This window comes from Megalobrama amblycephala, linkage group LG14 (genome assembly GCF_018812025.1).
Source record: "Megalobrama amblycephala isolate DHTTF-2021 linkage group LG14, ASM1881202v1, whole genome shotgun sequence".
Classification (NCBI taxonomy): domain Eukaryota; kingdom Metazoa; phylum Chordata; class Actinopteri; order Cypriniformes; family Xenocyprididae; genus Megalobrama; species Megalobrama amblycephala.
This window is the reverse complement of record NC_063057.1, coordinates 22737522-22760264: the sequence shown is the minus strand read 5'-3', so window position 1 is coordinate 22760264 and position 22743 is coordinate 22737522. Positions and strand designations below refer to the sequence as shown.

The 22743-nt window shown below is 39.3% G+C and overlaps 1 protein-coding gene across 1 annotated transcript in view; it reads right to left on the bottom strand.

The window, feature by feature from the left end:
* Window positions 1-124: 124 nt before the first annotated feature.
* Window positions 125-22743, bottom strand: part of LOC125246016 (neoverrucotoxin subunit beta-like) — a 46792-nt gene continuing 24173 nt past the window's right edge. Inside the window, exons 2-5 of the mRNA XM_048156860.1 lie at window positions 18597-18689; window positions 15904-17610; window positions 697-732; window positions 125-471 (exon numbers count right to left, since the gene is read on the bottom strand). Of these exons, the coding sequence (XP_048012817.1) occupies window positions 167-471; window positions 697-732; window positions 15904-17610; window positions 18597-18687 (2139 nt within the window). The 5' untranslated portion in view covers window positions 18688-18689 and the 3' untranslated portion in view covers window positions 125-166. The remainder of the gene's footprint in view (window positions 472-696; window positions 733-15903; window positions 17611-18596; window positions 18690-22743) is intronic.

The window sequence follows — 22743 nt, the reverse complement described above, 5'->3', positions numbered from 1 at the left end:
TCCACATACACTCCTACTCTATAGTGATTCTCCTCCTCCTCCTCATCATCATCATCATCATTCACTCCTATTCTATAGTGATACCCAATTCACTGTCTACTGTACTGATGATGGGCTTTACAGGGAGAACAGTCTCGTATGTTATTGTGTCTGAATGAGTAATCTGTCAGGAAGAGCAGAACAAACTCCAGGACTGATCATTAGATCCAAACACACACTCATCACCCCCTCCCTTCCTGCTGATGCTCTTATATGACACTGCTACATCCACACCATCTCCACTCCACTCAATCTCCCAGTAACAGCGTCCACTCACACTCTCTCTACACAACACCTGAGCATGCACATCAAATCTGTCTGGATGATCAGGATACGACTGATCTGTGTCAGTGTAAGTAATCACTGTGTTCCTCTCAGACAGACGGAGGCGTTCACTCACTGTGTTCAGATCCAGAGTGATCCGAAGGGAATCTGATGGAGATAAAACACATCACAATCAGGAATGATCAATCTGATCTATTAATGTATCTGAACTCTTCATGTTCAGTATATCATCAGTGTCTCAGTTTAATCCTGTTTAAATCATCATTATCATGATCAACTCTAAAACTCTTCTGTCATGTTTTCTTTCTCCTTCTCCAGGAAGAACATGAACACACTCAGTGAGTTTCTCTGCTTGTTTTCTCAGTGACTTACATTGTAGGAAGTCATTCCTGGTCTTGGGATCAGTTTCTGTGGAAATGAAGAGACATGAAGAGTGTGATTATAATCAGGAGAAAATCATCCCATCATCCATTACTTACACATGCAGAAATCCAGAAGATATTTAGAGAAATGCTGTTTACAGAGCCCTAATCCTGACACAAGCTCTACTGAGACAATAGTGTCCAGCTGCAGATCCGCAGAACAGGAAGTGAGGGGCGGGGCTTAACCGTCATATACCGTTCACTACTCATACATGTCATTTTCTTTTGTTAAATATAAGCTGTTTTCACATGGATTGTGATCAGATCGACGTCTACAGTATTTAACAACAATACTTTTAAATAAAGTCTCTTTTCTGTTCATATAATATGCATAAGATATCATGATGTACAACATAGGCGAGGCTAGCCCCTTTTTAGGGGTGCTTCAGCACCCCTAAAAAAGAGCTCAGCACCCCTAAAACTTGGAGTAAGAAATGTTATTCTAAAATTTTTGTTCGTCTTTTACAAGGTTAAATAATGTCCAAACATACTCTGTAGTTTGTGGTTTAAAATGTATGTGTTAAGGATGAAAATGAAAACATCCCCCTTAGCAAATGATGTCATCCTCTTCTCTTCTTCTACTTCTCCTCTGTACCTGCACCGCTCGGCACGACCGTCATCCAGCGCGAAACACACGCAGAGTGAGAACCCGTTATGTAGTGCTGTGAATCAACTAAGTTGCTCCAAAGCTGTGTCTCACACTTCTTTCCTTTTACCTAGAGTTGTTCCGAACCATATCGGCGAGTAGCCTACTGGAGTCAGTATAAAAAAAAATATCCCCCCTGGGTGATGCTACTCCTCAAACCACCAACAGAGCATATAAAATACCAAAAATATAAATCTTTTTTAAAACATCGCCAAGTAAAACGCTGCGTTTATATAGAACTGTCTCTTTACGACACAACAAACGGGACACTTTTCAGACGCGCGTTCCGACCTCGCCTCAGCGCCAGGCGCAAGTCAAACGAGCGCGGAAAAGGTGCAGGTGACGACGAGGGAGCTTCAGTTGAACAACAGTGAACTGCAGTCAGATGAGATGTTGTCAGGCTATGTCGGTAAAACTCAGAAAAAATGAACACGACTGTCCAATCAGCCGTTATACTGTGCTCGTGGCGCGCACTCAAGAATTGCATGAGCAAATGCGCCGGCGCGCGCTGCATAATGACTTTATTATAGCTTAAATAAAGCGCAAAAGAAACTGCAAGCAAAGACCGTCGTTGTTCTGTTGTAAGTTAAGTCATGAAATTACCAAACATGCGATTAAAGCTGCCTCAAAACTGTGCAGGCATGTAAACATGGTTTTAAATCTATTGTTATCCAATTTGTTGGCCTTAAAACGTCTTAAAATGCACATATGTACACCAGGGAAATCTAAATTTTCTCGGGGGAGCATGCCCCCGAACCCCCCCTAGCATACTACATTTTCTGACCTCGGTAATTAAAACCCGGCTTATTCTATCTAATGAAATCTGAGGTAAACGTGCATTTCTCCAAATGTGCGCACTTTTGGACTAAAAGTTGTGTATATGCACTGTGATCAAAAATAAATGGGACCAAACACGATTGAATTTGTGTCTCGTTATTCAATTAATAACTAGGCTAAAAAAAAAAAAGAAAAAAAAAATCTGGATTTTGGAGTTAGTTGAATCAATGTTAAAATGATAAAGTTATTTTTCAATAGACATATTTTTTGTTTTTGTGTGAAAAGAGGGTGGGTGGTGGCAGTGGGGCTCATTGGGTGCTCAGCACCCCCTAAAGCTCTGACCCTAGAATCGCCCCTGATGTACAAAGAGGATTTTTAATTACCATGTTAATGGATGATACAAACTATGATTTGTTAGTCCATAAGGCATGAACTAATTTGTATAAACTGTGAACAAATACTTTTAACCATATCATTTTGAAAATATATTAATAAATGTGTAACTATTATAGTAAAATGTCTCCCTTTATATGTGATATTATTAAGTTGACTTGAAAAAGCCAACATACTGTAATGCATTTCTGACTCTAACTCCTCCTAGAGCTTCAACTTCACAAACTCCAAACTCGGGTCAGACCTTCAGACTGTTCTGACTTAGTGTGCTATATCTTTTCTAACTGATCCGACTCACGGTTTTCCTAAAAATGACTGTTAAAGCTCGGAAAAATCCCATTGACTTTCATTGACGGAATGTTCAAATGAGCCAAGACTTTCAAACTCCAACTGTCAAAATTCAAATTTAAACTACGGAAGCCCATTAGACTCAAAAACTCTATTAGACTCAATTGCCATTCTATGTACTATTTCTAATCCATTGAAACTCATTCAAACTTCCATTCTAATATTTCTAATCCAATCTATCTATCTATCTATCATATATAGAATACCCTAGCAACCCAAAGTCCCAATATCAGACTCAATATCAGAGGTGCAGAGGTACAGGGGCAGTCGTGGACTAATGGATAGAGTCGGACTTGTAACCCAAAGGTCATGGGTTCGAGTCTCAGGTCCGGCAGGGATTATCGGTGAGGGGAGTGAATGTCCAGCGTCTCCCCACCCTCAATACCATGACCAGGGGCGCAACTCCACATTTGCTGAGGGGTATGCAAAATCATGGTTGGTGCCAATGGTTGGTCGAATCGATAAAATCGATAAAATTCGATTATTAAAAGAGTTGGCAACGAAATTCATTATCGATTCGTTGTGTCGCGCGACTATTACGCCTCTCACTGAGACGCGGAGATGTTTGAGTATAAAAACGCGTGGTTGAGCGAGAAGCAGAGCGGAGCAAAAATAAATGAATAAATAGCAGAGCGGAGGTAGAGGGAAGACCATCGGAGAGACCCGTAACGTTGTTCTGAACAGGCGTGCCGTTGTCAGGACCCCCGCAGTTTTGAAAAGACAGAAATCGACCTTTTGATACGGGCTGCTTCAATCAGTCACACTATATCATCTTTTAGCTTTGGATATTTTCTTTCAAATGAGACCATTTTCACGTTTTTTCACGCTTTCGTTCATAAATAATCAACTGTTTTGTCGCGAATGTAAAGAACAGGAAATGCGCTTCGAATGGAGAAACACGCGATCTCCAAACAATCGATCACAGCGTGTTAACGTTTTAGGACAGGTCGATGGTATATAAATCATTCCCGAATGTCAATCAAGCCAAACCGTCCATTCAGAAACCGAGAATTTGACCACTTGACAAGGTAAGGAGGCTGATCTCTCAGGGTTGACGCGCGGATTTGAGGATTTAAGGTTTATGGACTGCTTTGATTTTGGTAATTACATCTAGAAAGATAAAAGCATTGATGGCATCTATAAAATAGATATCTGAAAGCGAAACAAAAGTGATATTGCCTCGTCCAGTGAGGAGGACGCACGAGAGGAGACCTGCGCGTTTAATTGGTTTGTGTACTGTAATACTGCATTTACAATGCTTATCAGTGGCATACATTTCGATTGCGAAAGTGAAAATCCAAAAGACCATGACTAAAACTAAATCAAAATTTGCTGTCAAAATTAACACTGATCTGTTGTCATGTATTTATTCTGTGCTTTGTCCTATATCGGTTATTGTTGACAAATATATTTGTGTTGTACTTTTTAAATTTCATTTTAAAGTTTTTTATAGCACTTGCTAAACAAAATTATGCATCTTTTTGTGCAATTTATTTAAAAAAAAAAAAAGCCCTATATATTTGGCAGATGTAAAGCATGTGTATGTTTTTTGTTTTAGTCCATTTGTTTTTTATTACTTTAACAGCTCAGGGATGTTAAAAGAGCAACCTGTTTTTGCACGTTCTGAGGATTTTTTTGCACTGTGAATTTGCAGTGTCATTTCTGTTTTTGAATAAAAGGTTGGAAATTAATGTTTTTTCCCCTCCGATTCATCGATTAATCGTAAAAATAATCGACAGATTAATCGATTATTGAAATAATCGTTAGTTGCAGCCCTATATTACATTTTAATATTACTCAATATTACGTAGCCTATGCACTAGCATACTGACACATATAATATTCTGTACAGTGGCAGCACAACATATGTGTGAACCTTTTTGACTTGGTTAGTTTTCTAAATTAATGTCATAAAATTGTCATCTGATTTGATCTTCATCAAAGTCACATGTATAGACTTAACACAATGTGACTCCCTACAACACAAACAATATTTTTCTTTAATGCCTTTATTGAACAGAATTAAACAGAAGCATGCTTTGAAAAAAAAGTATGTGAGCATTGTTTTGTTTTTTTTACCAGGAAGAGCACGCCTGTTTTTTTAGAGTTGTTGTGCATGAGTCCTTGTTTGTCTTGAGCAGTTAAACTGCCCACTTTAAACTTTTCACTTACTTTTTTCAAAGCACTGTCACATGATTATATTTTTGTATGTTATTATGTTAACTGCATTGTGTTTGTCTACTTGTGACTTTGATGAATATATGACATTGAGCAATTATTGCAGAGTCAATTAGGCCAGGGGTTCTTAACCTTTTTGATGTCGGGGCCCAAATTTTACAGTACGAAGTGGCCCAGGGCCCATTCAAATATTAGCACTGTATTGGTTTATTGATCTCACCCTTGGTTTGATGTGTATTCAATAACTAAATGAAATCCACTTGCAGTTTAACAGTTTATTATTCATGTGTATGTAAACCTGCACATACAACAAGATGCCAGACACACAACAATTCATGGAACAAATCAATCTGCATCAAGAACAAATTTAAAGGCTCAAGTCAGGCATATTAACACAAAATCAGTTAGATTTGACAAATTTTACTTACAAAAAATAGAAAATGTATATAAATAAAAATAAAATAAAAACAATAAAATGTGTTGCTAAAATAAATAAATTCAAAATAATATTTTTCAAATTAAATAAATAAGTTGTAAATGAAAATTAAAATAAATTGCAAATGAAAAAATATAGCTTTATAATCTGCAAAATAATTTGATAACTGTTTCAGCAGTCTACATTTTTGCATGGCAGAACCTGAAGTTGCTCTTCATATCTGTTATAAATGAACTATAACAGACTAGGGTAAAGTTGGTTTTATATTCGCACATTCGGACATCCGTATTCAATAGCCTTGTTAATCACACTACATTGGACATTCAGTGGACATTCACAAGTAAATATGGCATTAAAACAATACTTGCCTATTTTGATCAACTGTGAAAAATGATGTAAGTTGACAATCGTTGGTTGTCAATATCATGTCGCTGCTTAAAATTCGCAAACATTAATTTATTGCACATTTATTGAAAAGTCTGAATTCATCAGAAGTCCGAATGTGCGAATATAAAACCAACTTTACCCAAGTCAATAACAGTCACAACAGTCCAATTTGAACAATCTACAACTCCCTGGCCACGTTCACACAGTAATTTTTTGGGATTGACAACCGCATTTACTTACAGGTGTGAGTCTCGAAATGTCTCGTTCACACAGCAACTTACAGTAGCGTCTGGAACACTGTCTGTATGAACGTGCAGCGAGAGTCAAGCCCGTATTCTCTTACTAGTAACCATGACGACAGTGATCAACGTAATATTAAAGATGGCGACGTCCATAAAACTGAAAAGTATTATCACCTTTCACATGACAAGAGAGTAACTGAACCGCGAGTTCATCCATCAAAACTTCATTAACCAACAGCATCATGTAAGCGCTACCCGGGGTGCGCGAGCTCTCAAGTGGCCAAGACCGCAAGTGTGGGTATTTGGACAAGGCATTTGAAGGTCGCGCCGACGCGACTGCGCGCGAGATGCGCCCGAGCGCGGAAAGTGAAGTGTACCCGGGGCTTTAGGCTTCTGTTTCTTTAAGACCGCACGCATCTAAATGATCTAAATATAGACACGCATCCGATTTTCACAAATCCCTACTTAATGAAGTCAGGATTGTATTTGCGGCAAAATCTTGACTTTTGGGGCGGGTTGGCGCAACTTTGGTCTCCCCTTTTCCGCTTTAAATATTTCTCTATAACTTTTGCTACAGGCTACTGTTGACTGTGTCTTCTTCTGCTTATTAGCGCTTGTTAAACAACTAACTGAGGCATTACTGCCACTAGTGGTGGGATGGTGTATTGTAACTGTCTCATGGATAACAGTGGTCATTTTGGTGTCTTCAATTGATAACTTGTCTGGTCCCGCGGCCCTCGCGGCCCACAGGTGAAAAATGTAAAAAATTTTGCGGCCCTCCAGGTGGCGCTCGCGGCCCAAGTGTGGGCCGCGGCCCTATGGTTAAGAATAGGTGAATTAGGCTATTCTCACATTTTCCAATTTTCTTGCCTCTTTATACTATCCTATCTCCTAATCTCTAATCTTACAGAAAACATCCTGTATTTTTCTGTCGATTTAAAACGTTACTTAGATTAATCACGGTAAAAAACAAAACAAAAAAAAACCTACAGTATGTCATCTGACATTACATTCTGTTGCCTGAAGAGGAATATAATGCAGGGCAATAACTCACTATGTTGATAGAGCTTAATGCAGTTAGAATGACCATAAAACTCAAGAATGTGAGTGCTGTTTTTGTCACAAATATAACGAGTCGAGTGCAAAATGCACATGCAATACTGATTTTATACAACAGTTCAGTAAGTTTATATTGTGTTATTTTAGACAAATTATTGTCTTTTTTGTTTAATTTTGCCAATGAAACTATAAAGACAAAGCAGAACTGTTCGTCTCCACATAATACACAGCAGTGTTTCATTTCTGAATCTGCATTTTGAACGTAAAAAGGTGATTCAGCGAACCATTCATAAAAGACTTGAAGCGGCGCTGCACACAGACCGACCGCTGTATGACATCAAAGACTTGCAGTGATAATGATTTTCTTGTTTATTTCTTGTTATACTCTTGGACATCGATGTCCTCATTTTAAGACACTGTTTTTCTTCTTTTTTTTTACGTTTTCTGTTCTGCGCCCCAGACCGCTTCCCTCCTCTGTCCATTTTGGACATGTGACTGTGCGTAACAGAGCAACGGCTCTTGTCGAAATGGTGAGCGGTTAATATCACTTGATATAACAAAATATATATTTTTTACTAATTTATAATGCTAAACAAACATTATTTTTCAGCAAACACCATTTTTAAATTTATTTTAAACGTTTTATTCAAAAAGATTTTCAAAGAAGGTTTGGCACAATGGCGCCCCCCTCCGTGCGCCGCCCCATGCACTGCATATATTGCATACCCCATTTTTGCGCCACTGACCACGCCTGAGGTGAGACCCTTGAGCAAGGCACCGTACCCCCAACTGCTCCCCGGGCGCCGCAGCAATGGCTGCCCACTGCTCCGGGTGTGTGTTCACGGTGTGTGTGTGCACTTGGATGGGTTAAATGCAGAGCACAAATTCTGAGTATGGGTCACCATACTTGGCCACATGTCACTCACTCACTCACATGGATTAGTGCACAGTGCACAAGTACATAGTGTATAGTGTGTCATTTGGGACGCAACTTATATCTCTGCATCAGATCATCGTACAGGCATGGCGGTTGGCTCTTTTGACTCATGCTAGCAATCTGGACTTCCAACATGCTACACATGATAGCAGTGAATAGCTACATGCTAATGGTGATTAGCTAAGTGCTGAAGTGGGCTGAGAACATGCTAATAACTCTATAAAAACTATCTATCAAATTCATCTATCTATCACATCTCATCTTATCTATCTATCTATCTATCTATCTATCTATCTATCTATCTTCTTCCACCTCAGAAACATTGCTAAGATATGGAATATGTTATCTATTTCTGATGCAGAAAAGTTAGTTCATGCTTTCATGACGTCTCGACTAGATTACTGTAATGCATTATTAGCTGGTTGACCTGCTTCCTCAATAAACAAGCTACAATTAGTACAAAATGCAGCTGCTAGAGTTCTTACCAGGTCAAGAAAATATTATCATATAACACCAATCTTATCATCTCTACACTGGTTACCCATTAAGTTCCGTATCGATTATAAAGTATTGCTAATGACCTATAAGGCTCTAAATGGTTTAGCTCCTGTGTACTTAACTGATCTTCTATCGCCCTACAATCCTTCACGCTCTTTAAAGGGTCATGAACTCCTAAAACACTTTTTTTGAGATGTAAACAGATATGTATAGGCTGCACATCATTGAAAACTAAAGATACTCATTAATGTTACTCATAAGTGAAAAATAGTTATTCTTGCATTTTTCAGAGCGATTTCTGTCTTCCTGTTTGAAAAGCTGAGTCGGAGCAACGTCACAAAATCTGACGTCATCGTGTACTTTCGGCCCAAGTATGGGCATGGTCGAACATGCTGACGTAGACCGTTTCGAGCGATTCTCGACATATATATTCATGACATAAAGCTCATTCAGTCCAATCACTGCGCTGTAGTATGCATTATGCATGAGGAAGCATCACTTCTCTCGCCTCGGTCTCTTGTCATTCAGAGACATATCGTTGGTGTTCGTTTCCTCAGTGCCACAACACAATGTGTTTTCCTGTGATGCAGAAACTTGGGAAAAATGAGATCCAGGCAGATGATAAAGTTGATGAAAAATTATTTATTCATTACAATTAAATTTAGCCTCACACGCAAACTTTAATCGATAATGAAAATACTTAATAAAACCAAAAGGTAAAATAATAACAACCATAACGAAGCAGTCAATAGTTAATAAAATTTAGAGTATTGTAAAATCCAGAGTATTGTATCTAATAGATGAAGATCAAAAAGAGCAATAATTAAGACATTTGCAGATAAGAGACAAGAAGTAGGGCCTAGAAGCCAAGGAGAGCAAAGGAGGAAAAAGCTGAATTATCAACAACTCAGTCCATATTATACCATAAGCACACAGGGAAATTCCCATCCCACACAAACTGATGTTTTTGTTATAATGAAAAAGGTTAATTTCACCCATTACGTCGTCCACTGGTCCAGTGTCAAAAATAGTTCTAAGAGTTGTTTTGACCCCCTTTGGGAATTTTGCAAATCTTACCCTTTTAAATGTCATCAGGAATAATAACAGACATATTCTGATCAGATTCAAATTCAAAGGGTTAATTCTGAAAAACACCACTTATACAGTAATTGGCAGCCGTCCAATGTCTAACCACAAACGTGTCAGCATGACCTGGCTGTCACACTAGAGCACTTGAAGAACAATTGAACATAGCAAGCATACTCGTAAATATAAAATAAAAATAACCATAAGGGTACAATAACAAGTAAATACTTGAAAATATGATAAGAATTAATCTATAAAGTATGAGTACATAAATATATGATAAATCATAAGCCATAAATGATTAACATAAATATTAATAAAAATGCATGAATATGAATATTGACCATTTCGGATCCATCACCTGCGACGCGACCAGAGCAGAGGTTTGTGTGCATGTGGATTGTTTTGCTGTAATCTACCAGCACAAATGGAAAATATGTTCGCGTGAGATCGCATTACAGCGGAGAATTCAAATGTCACAAAAGTGCGGCTCATTCACATTTGCCTGCTCTAGCTGCGTTCAAACACGCGAGCCGTAGGCTGTTTCCCTCAGCACAGCAGCACGTGTGTTGTTTGTATTTTGCTCGCGATGCGGTCAGAACTGGAGTTTGAATACGAACACATGAAAAATACGATTGTTTTTACGACATACAGGCGGAGCGCGCATATGCTCGGTTTCAGCGCGGAGCTCCGCGATGAGTTTAACAACACTAGCCACGTGACACATAGCTCATACAGAATAAAGTATCCGTGTTTAAAGTTTTTATTTCACACATTCTCCTGCACCTAACATTAACCAGCACGGTGTAGTTATGCACACATATTTCATCAAGTCTTCTTCAAATGAATTATATGTGCAAACTGGACACTGATACAGTGGTGTAGCCTATCTGACCGCGACGACACGATTATTATAAAAGACTGATTTTGAGACTGCAGTGCTCGTAAACCTAATGAAAGTAGCCTATTATTAGCCCTATTAAATATTCTTTCACATTTCTCCCTTGTGCTTGGGAGTTTGCTGTCATTCTCTCCGTGTTCATATATTGATATTCATTATTCTGTATAATGAGTGTGTTGTATGTCTGTGCTTCATTGGTTGTTCTCTCCCCTCTTCTCCCCCTCTACACTCCCACTTTTCCAGAGCTTTACACGCCCATTTTAATAGACTTTTTTTTTAACTTTGAGGTGTGAACGACCTGGGTTTCATGACCCTTTAAGATCACAAAACTCTGGACTTCTGGTTGTACCTAGGATATCTAAGTCCACTAAAGGAGGGAGAGCGTTTTCACATTTGGCTCCTAAACTCTGGAATAGCCTTCCTGATAATGTTCAGGGCTCAGACTCGCTCACCCAGTTTAAATCTAGATTAAAGACGCATCTCTTTAGCCAAGCATTCACATAGTGCATCTTATATCAGATCAAATGCACATGACTATCTTTGCTTAATGTTATGAACAGCAGCTACGCTACTTCATCATTTGCTTTCCTGTAGCTCAGTGGTTAGAGCGTGGCACTAGCAATGCCAAGGTCATGGGTTCGATCCCAGGGATTGCACATACTCCGATACTAATGTATAGTATAATGCAATGTAAGTCGCTTTGGATGAAAGCGTCTGCCAAATGCATAAATGTAAATAAATGTAAATGTAAATGTTATATCTCGGGAAGCCCGTCCCAAGTACATCAGCTTCAGTTTGGATCCAGCCTCTGATGAAGATGATCACCACCCATGAAGAGATTAACCCAATCCCTGTGAGGACTTCAGATGACAAACTCTGGATCAACATGCACATTCCAAATATTGCTATATATCCTAATTATTGTTAACATGTATTTATTACTTTCATTTGTGAAAAACTAAACAAAAAAAGTTGTTTGTCGGTTTGACACGCGATCCGACTCATGAATCGATACACTGATTCATAACGCTTCGAAGCTTCAGGAAGCAGTGTTTTGAAATCGGCCATCACTATATAAGTCGTTATTTAGTTTTTTTTTGTTTAGTTTTTCACAAAAACTATTCTCGTCGCTTCATAAAATGATTGTAGAACCACTGTAGTGAGATGGACTTTGTAACGATGTCTTTAGTACCTTTTATGGATCTTGAGAGAGGAAATGACATTGTTGGCTATGGAGGCCTTTCTGAGCCATCGGATTTCAACAGAAATATCTTAATTTGTGTTCTGAAGATGAACAAAGGTCTTACGGGTGTGGAACGACATGAGGGTGAGTCATTAATGACAGAATTTTAATTTTTGGGTGAACTAACTCTTTAAATAAACTTTTGCTGATAATTTACTCACCCCCATGTCATCCAAGATGTTCATGTCTTTCTTTCTTCAGTAGAAAAGAAATGAAGGTTTTTGATGAAAACATTCCAGGATTTTTCTCCATATAATGGACTTTAATGGGCACCAAACGGTTCAAGGTCCAAATGTCAGTTTCAGTGCAGCTTCAAAGGGCTTTAAACGATACCAGACAATACCAGACGATGAATAAGGGTCTTATCTAGCGAAACGATCGGTCATTTTAAAAAAATAAAAAAGTTTACGTTTTATAAGCACAAATGCTCGCCTTGCTTTGTTCTGTGATGCGCGTTTGTGATGTTCGTGACGTTCGTGACTGTTTACAAGTTGAAAGTGCAAATTTTAAGTCAAACACCATTTACAAAAAAGCTAAAACAACTAATGGTTCTTCCATCATGTGTTGTCAGTGCCATCAGACTGTCATACCCTTCTCCATCAGAACAAAAACACCTCTAAAGGGGGTCGCACACCGGCCACGCACATTATAGACGCGCGAGCTCAATTTTGAATCGACTCCTGATAGAAGAGCTGCACAATGGGAGTGTTTTACATCAACAGGGAAACGTTACATATGCTTTAATATTTCGCACTGAGGGTAGTGTACATGGAAAAATGGCAAAACAAAGCAAAAGGAAAGAAAAGGCTACGTTTATTATACATTTTTAGACTTTATTTAAGCTGTTAAACTAAAAGTGTAAAACTAATGTATCTTGCAGCACAGGGTGAAGTCAGTATGTACATTAATGACGATTTGAGAGAAATATAATATACATTTAATGTAAAACAATGTACATGGCGCTCTGTAGTGCAGCAGGATTTTGAACAACTTCCTGTGCGCCGCGGACAGGCGCCGAATGTCGCCGCCGGTGTGCGGACACTCATAGAAAACAATGCGTTCAAATTTTAAACACGTGGCTCGGCGTTGAGCTTCGCGTCCGGTGTGCGACCCCCTTAAAACGCTGTTGCTCAGTAACGGTGGAAATCCATTTTGTCCGGTAATGCAGTGAGATGGAAACAGGGACTCACCGACTGATTCTAATGGCGGGATTGAAATGGTCCAGTCGTGGCCAGGGCTGGGGAGTAACGAAATACATGTAACAACGTTACGTATTTAAAATACAAAATTTGAGTAACTGTATTTCGTTACAGTTACATTTTAAATAGATGGTAATCAAATTACAGTTACATTCAAAAAGTATTTTAGATTACCAAAGTGATTACTTTGATTTTTAATGTCATTTATTTCATTTAATAGGCTATTAACGTAAGCTGATTTGAGGATTTTTAACCAACGAGCCAATTGTTGATGATTCTCAGACTCTGTCCGTTTAAAAAAAACGCGCGCTGCCTGTTCAGATATTAGCAACCTGAGTGTGCAGACATGAGATCACACACAAAAAATGGACGGGAAAACAGGGCATAATGCATTTCTCTAGTGGAAATGCAAAGACAGTTTTACTTATATTAACATGAAAGAGGACGTACAGTAGCATCATAGTGCAATGCAAGCTACGTCTACCTGCAACAAAACTTCTATCGGCTTCAGGATTCAGCATCTAATCTGAAAAAGCATCCTGAGGTAGGACTAAGCTGTTCTTGGTCTTTGAAAATGTGATTTTCCTTATTTACTCCTTATTTTCCTATTTACTCGTACATTGAGCTTTGTATGGTTATCATTAGCCTACGTTTAATATTTATAAGAATTTATTAGGTCTTTGAAAAAAAACACAAAATCCTCATAGAATTAACATCCACTTAATCATGCGTTAAATAATGTTTTATAAAGCCAATTTCTTGGTGTACTTTACAGACAAACTTTAAATCTTAATAATTCATTCCAAATGTTTAGGTATATGGCGCGCGCGAGTTCATGATCAAAAATAGAGATGCAGTAGTCCACTGGTCATGCATTTTTATTTTGGGCTTGCAAACAAACTGCTTTGTAATACTTTCCCAAAATTTCAGGAAATATTTACTAAGCCTGTCAACAGGAAGTTAACACAGGCACACGCTGAATAAGGACACAAAGAGGACCACAGAGAAAATACTGCACCATGCACAAGCTCACTGCTCCGAAATATAGGAAGAATAATATAAATATTAAAGTGGGGTTGATATGAATGCATCTCTGAAGGGAACTGTCTTCAGAAAAATTTTGATGGCTTTTCCTCTTATCTCCAGTGCTGCTTTGTGTACAGTGGTAACCATGGAAACACTATATCACTGCTGTTCCATAAGCGCCACCTACTGTCAGAGAGTGAATTTACATTTCATGCAGGTGTCTTATGTAGCATAATTTCACAAAGCTATAGTCAGACCATGCTGTTTTTGCTGCTGTTAATCTTGATATTATATAATAATTTAAATGAAAAACAACTGATCATGCTCATGTTCATAACATCTTTGTTGGGATTGTGAAAAAAATGCAGAGTTTGCCTCTAATATCAAAGAGCTACATATATTTTTTGAACAAATAAACAACAAATAAATTTGCTTTAAAAAAATCTGCAACCAGTATCAGAATCAGAATTAATATTTTATTATCCCTCTGATGCACATCTTTACAAATATAAAAATATAATTTAGGAATGATATATCAATAGTAATTATATATGGATGTGATGTTAAAAGAAACAAATATTTTCTTAATTTGTTTATCAAGATATTGAAATTCTTTACAAAAAAAGAAACAAACATACAAAAAAAAAAAAAAAACAATTTAGTGGAAAACCAAATCCTGGTGGTTAGAGGTCATTTTTAATTACAGGTCGTAAACTTAAAACAGAACATCAAGTTAATATGGTCCTTTGTGTTGTTAAGTATTTCAAAGTATTTCAAAGTATTTAGATTAAGTTACTAAACTTCAGCAATGTAACGAAATACGTTACAGATTACTTTTTAAAGCATGTATTTTGTAATCTGTAGTGAAATACATTCTAAAAGTAACCTTCCCAACCCTGGTCATGGCAGCATTGAGATTCTTCCTCTGTTGGCAATGGTTGGCATTTTCCACATGTGCACCACCACGTCTTCGTCTACCCGATGCATGAGAGGTGTATGTCGCCCCAGCAGTCTCTTCCATCTGCCTAATTTCTTCCTCTGTGTACTTTTAACTTTTAAACACCAACTCGGTACTTCTGCCTACGTCAAGAGTGACCTTTTCAATGTAATTGTAACGTGTGTAACGTGTATGTAACGTGACGTCATGAACACGCATCACAGAACAGAGCAAGGTGAGTATTTGTGCTTATAAAACTTAAACTCTTTTATTTTTTTAAAATGACTGATCGTTTCGCTAGATAAAACACTTATTCATCGTCTGGTATCATTTAAAGCCCTTTGAAGCTGCACTGAAACTGTCATTTGGACCTTCAACCATTTGGTGCCCATTAAAGTCCATTATATGGAGAAAAATCCTGGAATGTTTTTTTTACAGAAGATAGTGTGTGTTTTCTAGACATGGCCTTTACACAAGGTCATGTGCTGTGTTTGAGAGCATCACGTATGATGCATGTCTTTAAATGAATTATTGATCAAATTCAAATTAATTAAAAAGAGTGAATTTCACATGATTTTATAAAAATAAACTTCCATAAATGAGTAGAAAAATCTAGACATATATTTTACTCTTACCTGACAACAATATTAAAATCATCTTTGCAGTTTCTGTGAATTGGCTCCATTTATTATTTTTGTAATTATGTTTTTCATCGGATACCACCCATATTGAAATTAAATGAAAGCATGCTTTTGGTGCATAAGATTGGTACAAGCGGTAGCTCAGGTAGGTCAAAAACACATGCACAGAACTGAAAAAAAAAGAAGATAAAGATTAATGCAAAAAAGTGCATATGACACTTACCTGAAGGCGGTATGGGGCCGATAGTGTCACTGGCTTCACTCACTCCCACTTTACCCACAATCCTGTAGCGGATCAGGTACTTCTGTCCAAACTTCAATCCAGTCAGAGTAAAGTCTTCATCAGATGTGTTTTTGACAAGCCACTGTTCCTCTTTCACCTGCTGGTACTCCACTCTGTACTGCACAGTTTCTCCAGTCGGGGACTTCTGCAGTTTCAGGGACACACTGCGCTCCAGAACCTCCTTCACTTCTGGTGGGGGAGGCTTCGACACGGGCTGGAACTGTGTGTCTGTCAGTTTCCCTTTTTCATACAGATAGATGGAGGAGCCTGGACTGGATGGATCAGAGATGGCAGAAATAATGAATCTGTATCTCTTTTCATCTTTGTTAGCCTCAGAAAAACTTCTGAAAAGAGATAAGTTCTCTCTTATCTTTAAGATGACATCAGGATCGTTAAACCACTTTTCTGATGCTAACGTGCTAGAACACATTTTCCTTCCCACTTCTAGCTTCTTGAACTCTTCAGAATCCACAAACTTCTTCAGGGTTGAAAGATACTGGTCTTCATACTTCAGAGATGTGAAGGTCAAGCACACCACAGCATCAATATCTGGATCAGAGAGGAGGATCTTGAGACGGTTTGAGTCTTCAGTTTTGATTCCCTCCAGCTTCTTGATTTGTGAACTCAAGAGGTTAAGTTCAGATTTTGTCTGAGCTAACCACTGGTTAAGCATGTCAGCTATAAAAGGAGAGTTGTAGTGGATCTTCAGGATGTCTTCCAGTGACTTCTCCTCCGTCTCTCCTCCTCGTATAGCAGGCAAGACCTTGGCCACTTCTTCCAGGAACATCATTTTGTAATTTTTAAGAGAGCCCTGAAATGAACTGAGCCTCTTTTTGACGTCTCTGAAAACATTTACCAGTGGTTTTCTGGAGAGATCGTTGCATGTCCTCTCTGCCTCTAACAGCCCCTCTATTATATCTTCAGTGTTGGAAACCAGATGTGTGGTGATTCCTCTCACCAACTGAGCTGCTTTTGAATCCAGAAGAGAAAGAGGATAGAGAGAGACTTTTATTGGAACTGCATTCTGTGGATTCTCCTTGAGGATAGACGGGAGTGTCTTGTACACCTCCAGGGCCTCCATGTAAGTGGTGGGGTTCTGATCAAGACGGACATCACCATGAAATGTGCAGGAGATGCTCTCAGCCATTTTCTTATCACAATCTTTCTTTTCCCCAGCTCCTTTTCCCTCAATAGAAAATGTAGGGATCTTCTTGACCATGATATTCAGTTCTCCCTCAATCTCCTGCTTGTTTTCTTCTTCTGAAAATGTCCGATCAAACACCATAACGGCCTGAGCTCCATACAGGACACCCGTGACCACATGAGTCGCAGTTTTCTGGTCAAACACCTGAGGGTAGGTGACCTGGCCCAGCTTGGACATGGCGAGCTGGTCAGATCTGGTGGTTTCTTTGTAATACATTGTAACTCTGGACTGTTGGTTTGAGGATTTGGTGTTACTCAGAAACTTGCCAGATCCTCCCACCTCCACCATCCCTCCCAAGAAGCTGGCCTTCAGGGAAGCGCTTACATTCAAGAGACTGGACTTACTAGAGAGAGAGTCAGAGCTACTGAAATTCGTTTCTGTCATGGGCTGTGGATGAATATCTAAATTTTCACTCAGTGACTTCTTATCCCACAGAGTAACACCTGAAATGAGAAATGGCTTTAACAGTTAAGGTCCACCCAATTGGCCCAATGGAAGGTTTCTTGCCTGTTCTGACTTTTCAGTGTGGCAAAGTATAAAGTAAAGTGAAGTTTAATTCCAACTAAACTTTTATCTGACTCCATGTTATTATGACCTCAAATTTAGTTTAGATTGTCAATTGATCATTGGTCATTTGTATAATAATTTAGCTCTACATTTGAATATTCTATTTAACTCTTTACTCTTATTGTACTCGTTCATTCGGTTCTCAGAGTCGTACAGGGTCCTCGCACTGGCTGTTCATTAATTATGCGGGCCCATGGTCACAAACTCGCCAGTCTTGGTCACTAGACATAGATAATTGACTATACTGTTTAGAAGGCCGCTTTCATGCTTGCTCTATCTATAAGTATTTGTTTAGTCCCCATAGATCTCCACTCAAAACTGGACTTTAGTCCGTTACTAACCTGATGCAGATTTGCGGTAACAATGGATACATTGTAATCTACTGAAGTCAATAATTTCAGAGTAAGTCTGAATAAAATCAAATGTGACAATTTATTAGTCAGGTAAATGTATCATGCCAATTACATAATCAATTAAAAGATAATCAATACAAAACATCAAATGCTCAGAAATAGAGTAAGATGCATACCTGACATTAGAAAAAGACACATTGCCGAGTGTCCTGAAGAGATGGAGGAAGAGGGGGTGAAGGAAGGGAAATGTAGATTAAGGCAATACTGAGGTGTGATTGACTCGGTGTGATTGTGTCTTGGATGGGGATGTTAATTTCGCAAGAGAGAGTCCAAATGGTAATTGCCTTTGTTTTCTCAAAGGGTAGCCCTTTCTTGGTCCAGATAGTCAAGCATCAGACTAATAATTTAATATTTGTGTGCTTCATCTTATGTCTCAAAATGACCACATGTGTACTGCATTGTTGATTCACATTTGGGTGAAAAAGGGAATAAAAAGCATTTTACAGCACCTGAAATGAAGGTATCACTGCGGCAGTCATACAGCATACCAGGATACAGAGGTCTTCCCAGAGCTGCCATTTCAATGGGTTTTGATGCCATGACTGCAGTAAATAACAATGGGGATATTTTATTTATTTATTTATTTATTTATTTGATAGGGACAGTGTGTGTTAATGAACAGACATTATAATACATGAATGTAAACACACCAGATTGTATAGCCAAAGGCTAATTTCCATCCGTTGTGCCCAGGACTGGGGTCACAAAGGGCCAATACATAGACAAATAAATTTCATATATAAAAAAAGAAAAAAATACATTACACAATCAACACATCCTCATATTGCATGATCCACAATTATTGTACACACCTCACATTGCACACTACTCACATTACACGATTCACATTATTACACAATCCACTCATTACACACTCCGCTAATTGTACAAATCGTCAGATCAACCACAATGCAAATAATGTACAGTTTCTACACATACACACACACACACACACACACACAATCACCACATACATGCAGTTATGTCTCAATAAAAAGGTTTAAATAGAAATATAAATTGCTACGAAGAATGACTACAGGTTTTGTTTGACCAGAGCCAATTCTTGGAAATTGGGCGAAAGTTGGAAAAATTATTAGGGTTGGCGTCCGGTTTCTTGAGTCTTGGAGTTATAACAGCAACTTTAAAAGATTAAGGAACAACCCCAGAAGTTAGAGAAGAATGTATAATATCGGTTACTATACCAGATAAGGTGGATAAGCAGGTTGTTGATGGAAATTGTTGATGGATATTGTCAGTTTTAGTAATAAAAAAGGTCATAAATTTGTTACACAAATCACTAGAGTATAGGTGGGAAGGAAAGGTAACAGGAGGCCATAATATGTTATTTACTGTGGTAAACAAAGATCTAGTGTTCCCTTCATCTGACCTGATTATAGTAGAATAGTAATCAGATTTAGTGGTCAAAAGAGCATTCTTGTAGGAGAGCATGTGATCTGCATATATACCTTTATGAACAGTGAGGCCAGTTTTAAAGTTTATAACAAGTTGACAGAGCCCTCTGCTATGAACACTAAAATGCTGATCAAAATCATAGATGCTGTTAGGTTGCAAAGCTACATCTGATGACAATAACATCTTTCTGAAGGCCTGTGCGTGTCAGTATCAAATATAAGAGTGATGCTACAATTAAAGGAGAGAACATGAATACAAAATACAGAGTTCGACATTAAGCTTTGTTTTGTGCTCGTTCTTTGGACAACTAAAATGGTAAAAAAGTAGCTTACCTGGAAAAAAATTATCAGCTGTGACATTTAAATCTGCATATTTATGTTATTTACCCTGGGGGCATTTTATTAACATTTATAAAGGGCAATCCCCCCCAATCTAATTAAATTTATGTTTCATCTTTTATTTCAAATTCTTACATTTGATAAATGTAAATAGTAAGACACTATAGGGCTGTTACCAAATGAAATCATTTACACTGAAAAAGTACAACTGCATTAGAATAGCAGTTGTACTTCATCAGAATAGCCAAAAATAGCCAGATTGTGGACAGGTTGAATGTTAATAACAACGCAGCCCTGAAGTATCAGCAGATATTGAGTCAACTAGATCATCCATTGTGAAGGCCTCATCGACACGACAGCCAGTGCCACAGTGTCACGGGAAAGCACGGAAACAGGCAAGTAGATCCAAGTGCAGCTTTTTAATAGGCAAATCCAAAATCGTAATCCAACAGGCAAAGGTCATAATCCATCAAACAGTCCATAACAAAAACAGGTAGAAACAAACAGAACGCTGTGACAGTAAATTAAACCACCATGACAAGACCAGAACAAAAATAGACAAACACTGATTACAGAACTCAACACAGCTGGATACAATGACAGGATAATGAGTCCAGGAGTGAGTATGGGAAATGAAGTCCAAGGGGTGAAGACAATAGTGTGGGTTGGAGTGCCCTTTAGTGGCTGATTAGGGCACTCCCACTAGTGATCATGACAGTACCTCCCCTCAAAGGAGCAGCTACCAGACGCTTCACCAGACAAAAAAAACAAAACCACAAAATCTCAGGAGGGAGGTGGACTGGAGGAGGATCAGGGGGAGGGATGGCGGGCCAAGTCCGGGGTCCCGACTGATACCAGGACGGTGCTGGAGGAACTGACCAAGGGTGCTCAGCGACCAAATCAGGGAGAGCTGGCTGCTTGTTGACGACAACAGGCCGTTCTGGAATGACAGCAAGCTGCTCTGGAACGAAAGCAGGCTGCTCTGGGATGACAGCGGGATTGGGCTGGCAAACTGTTCCAAAGTCAATAGAGTTCGAGTGCATCCTCCACACATGCAGGACAGCCAGAACATAAAAAGTGAAGATAGCCCTCTTGGCCATGACAGGACTGATTAAGAAAGCGGGCTGCTCCGGGACGGCAGCGGGCTCAGGCTGGCAGACTGGTCCCTGGTCAAAGGAGCCTGAATGCATCCTCCAGACACGCAGGACAACCAAAACATAGAAGGTGAAGGCGGCCTTCTTGGCTACGGCTGGGCTGACAGGAAAAGCGTGCGACTCTGGAGCGGACTCACGGGCTGGAGCGGGCTCTGGAGCTGGCTCACGGGCCTCATCAATACAACAACCAGTGCCACAGTTCCTCAACAGACCATCCATACCGGCGTGATGAATACGATCCTCAACTGGACCACAACGCAACCCTGAAGTATCAGCAGAGATCGAGTCAACTAGATCATCCATTGTGAAGACATCATCAACACGACAGCCAGTGCCACAGTTCCTCAACAGACCGTCCATACCGGCGTGATGAATACGATCCTCAACTGGACACGACCACAACGCAGCCCTGAAGTATCAGCAGAGATCGAGTCAACTAGATCATCCATTGTGAAGGCCTCATCGACACGACAGCCAGTAGCACAGTTCCTCAACAGACCGTCCATACCGGCGTGATGAATACGATCCTCAACTGGACACGACCACAACGCAGCCCTGAAGTATCAGCAGAGATCGAGTCAACTAGATCATCCATTGTGAAGGCCTCATCGACACGACAGCCAGTGCCACAGTTCCTCAACAGACCGTCCATACCGGCGTGATGAATACAATCCTCAACTGGACACGACCACAACGCAGCCCTGAAGTATCAGCAGAGATCGAGTCAACTAGATCATCCATTGTGAAGGCCTCATCAACACGACAGCCAGTGCCACAGTTCCTCAACAAACCGTCCATACCGGCGTGATGAATACAATCCTCAACTGGACACGACCACAACGCAGCCCTGAAGTATCAGCAGAGATCGAGTAGACTAGATCATCCATTGTGAAGGCCTCATCAACACGACAGCCAGTGCCACAGTTCCTCAACAAACCGTCCATACCGGCGTGATGAATACAATCCTCAACTGGACACGACCACAACGCAGCCCTGAAGTATCAGCAGAGATCGAGTCAACTAGATCATCCATTGTGAAGACATCATCGACACGACAGCCAGTAGCACAGTTCCTCAACAAACCGTCCATACCGGCGTGATGAATACGATCCTCAACTGGATGGAACTGAAATAAATACTTTGAATGTTGCAATCCTATCAGACTTATGATAGCAACCTGATTCGTAACAAAGCACTGTTCGCCAGAGGAGAACTGGCCCCCGACCAAGCCTGGTTTCTCCCAAGGTTTTTTTCTCCATTTTAACACCTATTTGCCACTTGATGGAGTTTGGGTTCCTTGCCGCTGTCGCTTTTGGCTTGCTTAGTTGGGGACACTTGACATTTGACTTGACATTTGATATTCAACAGTAGTGTTGTCACGGTACCAAAATTCCAGTAGTCGGTACCGATACCATGAAAATTTTACGGTTCTCGGTACCAATTTCGGTACCACAGCAAAATCTGTTGGAACTATTTTACTATTTTATATAGCCAATTTTAAAAACATTAAATATGATTTGGAGCATGTGTGTATGTTTGTGTGTATAGGCTGCCTCAATGAAATAAATTTTGAAATATAAAATAAATAAATAAATGCTCAAACATCCATTTTGTACTGTTGAAAAAACGACATGCTGGTGTGTTATGAAGCTCGTATGCTGGTTTGAGCTGGTGTATGCTGGTCAAGTGCT